Source organism: Seriola dumerili, unplaced genomic scaffold (genome assembly GCF_002260705.1).
Source record: "Seriola dumerili isolate Sdu_G_001 unplaced genomic scaffold, Sdu_1.0 BDQW01000056.1, whole genome shotgun sequence".
Lineage (NCBI taxonomy): Eukaryota > Metazoa > Chordata > Actinopteri > Carangiformes > Carangidae > Seriola > Seriola dumerili.
The window spans coordinates 5,698,270-5,708,993 of record NW_019174311.1 but is presented as its reverse complement, the minus strand read 5'-3'; the positions used below and the strand labels follow the sequence as shown (position 1 = coordinate 5,708,993).

Genomic DNA, 10,724 nt, shown 5'->3' with positions numbered 1-10,724 from the left:
CAGAGGGCGATGAGACAGAAACAGACATGCCAGAAACAGAGACGTGACATGTTTGAAAAGACATGCATGGGCGCACATGTGGCCGTTCCACACCACTCCGCCACCGCCAACACCACCTCCAGCACCGCAGCCTGAGAACGGGGAGTGCTGACCTCTACCAGATGTTTCCAACAACAGAGGACGGCTGTACTGTCAACAGGACTTCTATCTGTAATCACCTGTCCTCTACACCCTTGCAGTGAGAAAGGGTGTCATTGAAGGTGTCAACAGCATTTTATGAGGGCACTGTGGAATATACAGTGACAGCATCTGCAGTACAAACTGTCCTTGAGAGTAAAGCGATTTTCACCTCTGTAGCTGTTGAGAAAAACCCTGTGCAATGATTCAAACAGGAAAAACTCTTGCCCTGTGCAGACAGAGCAGAGCAGCAAGAATGCAATGGGTGGATCACTGTATTGATGGCCTTACAGCACACCTAATGTACAAAGCAGCAGACGGAGCTGTGGGTGTAGAGGAAACAAAGCAGCAGGCTAAGGGAAAGAGAGAGAGAGACACACATACACATACAGACAGCGAGACAGCGCAAGACTGCTGTTGGACTGAGAACAGACAGGGGATGACATGGATGTTACAGCTGCAGGAGTGGTCCTGAGAAGGCTGTAGTTGAAATCTAATAATGTGAACAAACTTTGTTAAATCAAAGAGAAGTGGATTACAGACGGATGCTTGAGGCTGAATTTATATTAGCTCAGGAGGATTCAGGTTCCAAAGAACAATAGTGATTTGTTAGCAGGGTGGATGGAGATTCACTCAGTAGAGTCAAGACACCGCCCAACGAGGACCTTGAGTACTGTGGATTTATGCAGACAGAAACACACACACACACACATGCATGCGCACGCACGCGCACACACGCACGCGCATGCATGCACACGCACATGCACATGCAAACACACACACACACACACACACACACACACACACACACACACACACACACACACACAAACTTACAAACTGAAGTTAGAAGGTTAGACCCCGGACAGTCCAGGTTTCCACATCCATCCGGGACACAATTATGTGCTTGTATTTCATACAAGCACATAATATGAGGTACAAAAAAAAAAAAGAAGACCTTCCTCTCAAGCTCTCTGAAAGTATGACAAAAGAACATTGATATTATGCAGAAGAGGCAGCACGGAAACAAACAAGAGACTTTCAACAGCATTCCATGTACAGTGATGAACAATGTAAAGTATATTTATTGAAAATGTAAGGCACATTAGATATTATCACATTTTGTGTAAGATAAATATTGAATGTAAATCATACAATTGTAATGGTCCGACAAGTGTAGTAGAAAACAAAGATGTCAAACCAAAGAGTTGTTTAAAGCTGGACTGTTGAATCTTTTCAGGTCTTCATAGTAGAGATGTCACAAAGCTTCAATAGATAAAACACTATCAAGTGTAAACAGAGACTACTGCATATCATTTAGACTGCATGCCAGCGTAAGTAAAACTTCACATCACCAGTGAAAATACTCCCTGTCAAAACCAAGTGCCTGTAATGTCAGTAGACGTTTTTAGAGGGGCCCCCCTCACTGGATTAATCTTCGAATGATGTCAGCCATGTTATTCTTAGAGTAACCACCAGAGCAGGGATCACTGAATCTATCACACCATGAGCCATGTGTTCTTTTATCTTTTTATTTATTGTTGGATAAATGAAAATATACGTATACTGAATATATCCTTTGTTCATGTACAGTTTTATATCACATCTTTTCCACATAAAGAGTAATGTATTATGCCCCTTAACTGCATGACAGATAAAATAGTATTGTATATATAATTATATATATAGATATATAAATATATAAGTATTAATATGTAATAACTTTCTGTCTATATAAAATGAGATTAGAAATGACTGTATATGGTCAAACTATCCATTTCAGATGAGATGTTCCTGAAAATAATGGTGTGTTTTTTAAATGCTCGTTTGAGCCAGTTTAGCACATTCTTTTTTCATGAGAGAGCGGTGTTATGTGAGTCTGCAGGCCAATGCTGGGATGCTTTCAAGGTGTCTCAGGAGCACTTGTCTGGGTTGAAGGAGAAGCCTCACCTTTTCCTCTGTGCGGCCAGGGTGTTTGGGCTTTCAAGCACGCCACTGTGCATTAGCTCCCCAGGCACAAGCCTCCGCTTTGATTCTCTGCCAAATGAAAGACTAAAGAAACAACATCCCATGTCTCACTTTGTTATATCAGGAAATAGATGAACTTCTCCCAAATCCTGCGGGTGTTCATGAATTTTGTTCTTCCTATCAGGAAGCTGAGAGGTCAGAGGATGATTCTTCTCCGCTGAAGGGGCCAGACTTCAGATCCATCCAGCCTCTCAGATTTATGGGAGAGGCCAAGCACACTTTGCTGTGCATTATACTGCCTGTACAGCCATTAGTGAGCATTACAACAACTGAATAATGGATGTATTCTAATAAGTGAAGAATTTTATGGCACAAACACGTTTAAATAGGCACTAAAATTAGACCCATCACTGCACAGAGTTCTTCTTTGAGTCTGTCTTATTTCTTGAGGATGGAAACCCCCCCCCCCCGCCCGTCAGAGCATGTGATAGATGGTCTATAGGGTAGGTCGCTGGTTTTTGTAATGCTGTGGTGTGTGTGTGTGTGTGTGTGTGTGTGTGTCTGTCAGTGTGGGTGTGTTTATGCGGGATGTTCTGATGTTCCTGGTTTCCATACTGAAGCGGGGTTGATGTCTAAACTCAAGGTCGCGTCTTCATTACAGTGGGGCAGCGCTTCCTGCCAGGCCTGCGGCTGCGATGGGGTATAAGGGAAATAAATGACCCAGCTGTGTGACTGTCATAAGGGCAGGGAAATAGGTGAACTTCTCCCTTAAAATCAATTTAGGGTCAGCCAAGTACTACATCCAGTGGCTCTGAAGAATGACGGAGCCCCCCAGCCTTGACCAAAGTCGGTATAAATCAGACCTGGAGCCAGGAGCTTTACTACACTGAGCAATGTGTCTGCATTGCTTAACTCAAGACCCCTCCACAGACCTGATGACTGCCGAGGCTGCTACTAAGCTCATTCCAAGACACCGGGAGGCATATCTGCCCCTCACCGCCTTACACAATCAACTCCAGAGTCTATGTTAGCAGAGAGCACTGGAGCATCATACTTTATAATCAGAGGAAGCGAAAGAAATATGAGCCAGGCAATTTATCTTGCCTTTTCAAAACACAAAGTTCTTTTCTTTGTTTCACTTTTCTCTCCCTTCCACTTGACGATTTCTCACTCACTTGATGGCAACAAAGGCAGAACTGCTGCTGTTTTCGGGCCAATTTTTGCCAAATATAGCTGCACTCTTATTTTTATTGGCCGCAATTATAATTCTGCTCAAAATCTCGCCTCATACTTTCGAGAAGATGCAGTATTTACTGGTTTAAAAGAGGTTATTACCCTGAGAGCCAGAGGATCGAAGGTTGGCTTTTTATCACCTTTCACCCACCTTGTTTTCATTACTCAAAGCGTGGTTGTGTTTACACCTCAACACGACCCTGTCATTTTTTTCTCTTCGTAGTAAAAAACAGGCATGTGGACAGCGTCTGATAAAACCCATTTTATGGGAGCTCATTCAACATGCATTCACAGGATTCATGTGCAAAGAAACGGTTTGTTGTGATGCGTCTGCTCTTGTTTAACCTGCAATATTTCACGGCTCAGGGCCAGACATGAGAGATATGCAAAAATGAAAAAATTTAAATGCGGAGAGGGAAATACATTTACCAAAAAGAGGAGCGAGAGAAAAGAGTAGTCTCCCCGTATATGGCTGGTTCTTGTCTGGCAGCTGCATTAACAGGCACAGAGGATTAGAGGATGCCTAAAGAGGACAGGAAGAGGAGGATAAAAGAGGAAAAAAGTTTATTCACTCCAAACACATTCAAACTATTGTGGTTTAAGCAGCTATACATATAGCAAGCCTCACTGTACATACACAGCCATGAAATAACCAGAACAATCACTGTTATTATAGTGTAAGGAAAGGGAAGCCAGCAGCATGAGCAGATACCGTCTGCTTTCTGATTATTGAACTTGCCCACAGTTTGTTGACCTTGTTCTGCTTTACAAATTGTGTGAAGAACGAGTAGTAACAACAAGGTTTGTGGCAGAGACAGAAAGTGTGACTTCATGTGATAATCATTTGTGCGACGCCAGTTTCCACATTGCTGAATCTCACTAAGCCCATCCGTGTCTGCCCCCGGAGTTGGTTTTTTACACACCTCTGTCAAAGCAGCTTTTCTCTGCCTCACAGCACGCATGTACACACACACACACACACACACACACACACACATACACACACACGGACGCACACACACACAGATTCCTCTACAGTAACTCTTATTCCTCAGTAAAATGCTTTGTCTTACGTAATAAAGTGGTACCTCAAATACAAAGCTACTAGATGCTTTGCGTTGGTAAATCAAGATTAAAATCCTGTGTTGTGTAATTATTATAAAAATAAATGTGATTCAGATTTGTTTGTTTGCATGACCTAAATCATTCACCATTGAAAGAATAAACTATGACTTCCTCTGAGTGCATTCATTCTGCAACAACAACAATCTCAAAATATTTCACTCTACATCCGCAATTATCTGCATTGATGTTTCGGGTCGGAGTTATAAACTCTGAACTCCAGCACAAAGACAAGGAAGAGTCTTGTGTCAGCATCGACTCAGTGGCCGCCGTTCACTGTTTGTTCTGTCCATTTATATCCCTCCATCCAGCCGTCCTCCACTTGCTACAGTCTAATAGGTGACTCCATGAGGGAGTGTCTGGACTCGCTCCAGCTCATGTCTTTTCTCATTTCACAACATTGTGATGTGTCCATTATCCGCTTGCTATAGGTGACAGAAAACAAAAGCTAAGATGTGCTTACACCGCAAGAGAGAGAGAGAGACAGAGAGTGTGTGTGTGTGTGTGTGTGTGTGTGTGTTGTGCTGACAAAGCTACAGAAAAGCAGACATATGAGAAACTTCTTGTGTGCTGTGTGTGTTTATGGAAGTGGATCAGGTTACTCATACACAAAGTTTACATTATTCTCATGTGAGGAGTTGCAGTTGTGCTGTAGATGAAAAAGCAGCACTGTGTGTGCTGTAGAGTGTGTGCAAACACTGATACAGGTCAGCTACAGAAATAGACATGCTAAGTTTAAATCCCTCTAACAAACTAGATCACATAAGCATGAGATTGCTCTAAGTACCTGCAAATGTGACATAAATGAGCAAAGTGGATGTAAAACAGAACGACGGCTCAAAGTGCATTATGCAATGTGTTGCATTACATTAGCAACAGCTGATACTGAACCAGGAAAAAAATCACATGCAATCTGTCCATGAGGTAATAGCTGGCCTCACTGTGGCTGCAACACACTTCACAAGCGACACAGAGCTGCCACGGTGTGTTCAACTGGTGACACTGCACTTTAGCAAGTCAGAGGTAATACAAGCAGATCTCCTGACAGCTGAATTAACACTGAATTATTGAATCAGCACCCACGACATGTTTCACGTTAGTGCATATTGAGACAAATCAGGACAGTAAATCAGCTGCTCTGTCCGAACACTTACTCTCATCTTGACTATCCGGGAATGCCGGTGGGACAGTGATCTCCTCTCCTCCTCTCCTCTGCAGACAAAAATAGCTCTCATGTCCACAGAGAGTTCATCCACAGCCTCCACACTGAACATGTTTACAGCAAAAACAGATTTCTGTTGTTGCTGTAAACATGTTGTTAATGTTTTTTTCTTAACCACCGTAAATCCAATTAAATAATCACTCGGTGAAAAACTTGAGAGGAAAAATAATTCTCAATAGTATTTTTCCTTAAGTAGACATGAATCTCCTTTTGTGGAAATTCTTGAAAACTGTTGATCAAATCAGATTTGCTCCTAAGAATATCTGTGTACCCATCATTCATCCTCCCAGCAATTAGTCTGTGAAGGCTAAATCTTGTTGGAACTGGTTATCGTTTGATCTAGATGAGGTCAGGGAGCTATTGAATCATTTAGACTTCGACAATTTACCACTGGCAACCAAAAAAAGAAAAAAACCTTCATAATAGACATGCGTTGCTATGGAATAAGAGACCATGAATCTTCCAGTCTGTCTTGGAGCAAAAGGAATTTATAGAAGTGGCAGCCGGTCTCTGGACCATCATAGGAACCAACACATAACACTGGAAGAAAAACAAGCCATTTATTCATTTCACTGGAAGAGACATATCCACCAGTCCTGTTCAGGCCAGCCCAGTGCAGTCACATTATTGACATTTCATATTCAGGCTTGACCTTTCTCTGTTGGCGTTGACCACATCTGGACAAGTCCCACATGTATCCACACCGAAGGACAGAGGATCGTCTGGTCTGGATGTAGCATCATCTTTGAAGTAAGACTGAATACAGTACACCATCTATATTTGTTTTGTTTATTTTTGTGGTCCAGGTATATTTGTCTGATTTTACCAAAACAATTACAAAATTTCTTCCACACTGACAGGACAAACTCGTGACAAAATTCATGTCTGTAAAGAGATACGACAGGTGGCACACAGACACAGTCTGAATAAAAACAATACAAAGACTGCTACTCCTGCTCCTCATCCCAAAGCTGATCAAGTGGCAAAACCCTGTTGGCTTGCCACAACGCTGGATGATGGATCGTTGATCGAGCTGCACCAGAATTCAGTCTTTAACGATCCAGTTGTTGAAAAAAGTGACTGTGGATCCGTTTATGCTTGGATGGTGCTCTTGGCGCTGAAAGCCATGTAATAGACCAGGATACCGATGAGGGCAGCCACCACCTCAGTAGACACCCACGGGCCATTCCACGCACCCTGTCGAGATTAAAAAAAAAAAAAAGATCAGCACTGTTTTACTGAGGAAGAGAAGTAAACAGATGACAACCAGCCACACATTCCAGTCTCACCTGGTTTTAGGATTACTCTGAGACTGAGAGCAACATGGGTGATTACTTATATTAGACCTGACATCACAAAGCACACAGTGATTTGAGTCGTTTTTTTTTTTTTTAAATATGATGCTATTCTTAAATGAGCATGCCCTTAATTTATCTCTGCTTTTCTTTCATATACTGTTCAGAAATACAAACATTTTCCCAGATGTCAGGAAAGACACTTTTGTAGAAAACAAAACCAAACAGAACTATTTCAGACATGTTGTATGATTAAAGCATACAAACTAACACCCCTGTGTCTCAAAGCTATAACTGAATTATGGATTAAGTTTATTGGCTCCATTGACAATGTTTTTTTTTGTTACTGTGGCGACCCCAGCTTGCCCTTATCCCAGTAAAGTCCTCATGGCTGCTGCTTTAATGCCCCTGGTAACTCCAGGGTTATTTAAACATCTAGCAGATCCAGAGCAACATTAATATTCGTTTGGAGTTTTGTTTCTGGCCATGTGGTGAATATACATAATATCTGATATTGACTCTCCCCCAACTCCTGAAGGAAATACCTGACTCTGAAGCCAAGTGCTCCACCAGGTTCACCAGCTAGTAACTAAATGTTTCTGTTTGCTGTTCGGTACTGGGTACTGGGTAAGTAGTGTTTTTAGAGCTTTTCACTGAAAACAGCAGCTTGGTGATGAGAGCCACAAGACTGAAGCAAACAATGAGCAGAAAGATGCTATAAAGCTCTGGAAAGCTGAGAGGAACTGCAGAGTCAGGTGATAAATCTCTGTGGTGACACCTTTCACACACGTAGCAGTGATATTAGTTAATATAAGAAAACTGATTATAGACGCTTTAATTCAAGGGTGTATAATGAGTTTTACAGGGCTACTGGCATCATTATTGTCCCTGCATTCACGTGTTCAACCTGAGGGTCTATAAGAGACTCACCCTGTGGTCAATATTGACGGAGAAGAGAGGCTGAATCGCGTTTACATCTTCGTTATTTCTCTGGGCCTGGAACGAAGGAAATGCACACATTCAAATTAAACAGCCTTTGCAAAACAAGTGGCGTTAACTGGCAGTAAACTGACATGAAACACGAACCTTGCGCAGGGCGCTGTAGGACTCCTCATCAAAGAATTTGACCTGATATGTTCCAGAGCTGGCCTGTTTGTGAGGAAGACTCCAGGACACCTGAGGGAAGAAGTCACATGTTGACCAATGGCTGAAATTTTTTAGCTGCTTGGGAACAGATTAAGGTTGGAAGGCTAAAGTGATTAGAGCTGTCCTGAAGGGCAGCGCTAGACTACTGCTGTCATTGTATTTGTTTGTAGAGACAAAAAGTGACAGAAGTAGATGCATTAAGAATGAAAATCCTGCCTACTCTCACACCTGGGCACACTGGCCCCTCACTATATGAAGTGGTGGGCTTGTCAGACTGTCAATTCTGGAAAGTCAGATGCAGTACCCCTCCAAAATTCAGATGTTAAGACAGGCTTTTCAGTTGCTGTGTAATGATCAGACAAACAGTTAACAACACCAGTGGTCATTATCTGAAAATGACTCTCGTATCTCTAGAATTATAGTTTTTGTTTGCTTAGGTATTAAGCTCGAGGTTTTAAGAGATCGTTCATTTATGGTTGGACATTAACCCTTAAGACTATTTGACAAGTTTTAAGTTAAATCGACTGTTGAATGAATTGTTTGTATAGCACTTTTCCAAACAATACTTAGAAAGTGCTTCACAGAGCAATGGAACACCGAAAGAAAATTACAGCCTCACGGTTGTGTGCCTCCACCAACCACTCAAGTTGCTGGAAATATGGTCAAAGTGACGCTGACCTTTAACCTCCAAAATCTAATCAGTCCATCCTTGAGTCCAAGTGGAAATTTGTACCAAATTTATTCCAAAGGCAGCAGGCCTCGACAGTGAAGGCTCTGTCACCTTCAATCTAGGAACAGCCAAGAGACTCTTGCTAGAAGACCTCACACTGTGATCTGGCTCTTTGGGGTAAGGAGTTCAGAAATGTAATCTGTAATCAACAGGTAGCTAACAAAGGGCGGCCATGATGGGGGTGACTTAATCACGTTGCCTTGAATTAGTTAAAATCCTCACTGCTGCACTTTGGAACAAATGAAGACAAGAAAGAGAAGTTGTCCAAGAGCAAAAGGAACTACAGTAATCCAAACACTATGAGACATGAATGTGGATAACTTTCTTCAGGTCAGACTCAAATAGGTTCCTTGTGATTTTCTGACACAGAGAAGCCAAGCTTATTGTGGATTATTGTGGGAACCACTATATGTTACTATATGTGAGGTGAGGTTTTTTTGTGTGTTTTAGTGTGAGCTCACCAAACCACATTGCTATCACCTACTGTATGTTGACATGGCATTAAAGCACTGAATCTCACTGAGGAAGTTTGAAGGGTATTTGACTGCTGGTGTCAGCAGGTGCTATCGGTACCTGCAGCTGTATGTCAGTATGTATGAACATGAGTACGCTACTATACCTGGTACTTGCCAACATCCTGGCCTCTGGTCACAGGGAACTGTCTCCCATTGACATCAGCGTACAGAGTTACACTCTGGAGAGGACAGAAACGATCACCAGTGACTCACTTAATCGATAACATCAATATATCATCATGGTGTCTCTTTTGAAGGGCTAGAAGTCGACAGTTACCTGTGCTCCGTTGGCACATGCCAGGCTGAGTTCAACGATGAAGACAGACTCGGAAGAGATGACGGCGTCAGACGTGGTGTAGGCCGACGGAGTGATCACTGGGTCTGTGCAGCTCTCTCCTGTCACCATAGAGAGCAGAGCTGAGGTTAGCTAAAACCCTGGACATCAATGCAACACACGTTTCACCAAGACATATTATTATTCCACCTAACTTAGAAGACACAGGGACGCGACTGAATGAATTAGCCTCTAGCTAAAGCTGGTTAGCAGTACAAGCTTTATTAAGGTCTCTGCTGACATACCCGAGCAGGCGACCACCAGCAGAGCGAGGAAGGCGGCTATCCGGATCATCGTGGTGTCTGTGAGGCTGTCTGAGTCTCTGAGGTTTCCTTGTTGATGCTGGGCTCCGGCTCCGGCTCCTGGACCGTGTCGCTCCTTTCACAACGACCGACGAGAAGAAGTCCACCTCAGCTCACCGCTGCCAAGCTACTGCGGCTGCGCTGGAATGACGTGGACCGCAGCGCCGCGAAGCACTCTGGGAAAGTACTCAGTCGACACGTCATCAGTATCTAAACAAAATTAAACTGTAGATATCGGTGGAAGAAAGTTACAGACAACAGACAAACAATACCTCAGTGTAATATAACTAATACTAATAAATGTCCCGCATTAAAAATTCTAATTTTATATATATATATATATAGATATTTTGAATCTATCAGTTTCTCATAATTTTTTATGTAGTGACGTTATTTTCTTGTACGTTTATTTTGTATGTCATCATTTTCTGATATTTCTACATACTTAGGTGCAGGTTTTAAATAACTCCATTGGGGCTTCTGCCTCTCAATGCACAGTATGCTATTTGTTTTCTTTGTCATTTCCTGTGTATTTTAAATTGTGCAAAAATAAATAAAACTAAAAAACTACTTCAGAAAAGATGCCAAAACAAATTGAAGGCCTGCTTAAAGTAGAAAAAGTAGAAGTACTCATTTTGCAGAATGTCCCCAATCATGTTCTGCTGATTTTGTTGTGGATC

General features: G+C 42.3%; 1 protein-coding gene across 1 annotated transcript; it reads right to left on the bottom strand.

Annotated features, from left to right (window-relative positions):
* Positions 1-6,268: 6,268 nt before the first annotated feature.
* ssr4 (signal sequence receptor subunit 4) lies at positions 6,269-10,187 on the bottom strand. The gene is made up of 6 exons (XM_022741670.1): positions 9,988-10,187; positions 9,686-9,804; positions 9,513-9,587; positions 8,104-8,193; positions 7,948-8,013; positions 6,269-6,919 (listed from the first exon to the last, which is right to left on the bottom strand). The coding sequence occupies exons 1-6, from the start codon at positions 10,034-10,036 to the stop codon at positions 6,815-6,817; spliced, it is 504 nt and encodes a 167-aa protein (XP_022597391.1). The 5' UTR covers positions 10,037-10,187; the 3' UTR covers positions 6,269-6,814.
* Between the last annotated feature and the right edge of the window lie 537 nt (positions 10,188-10,724).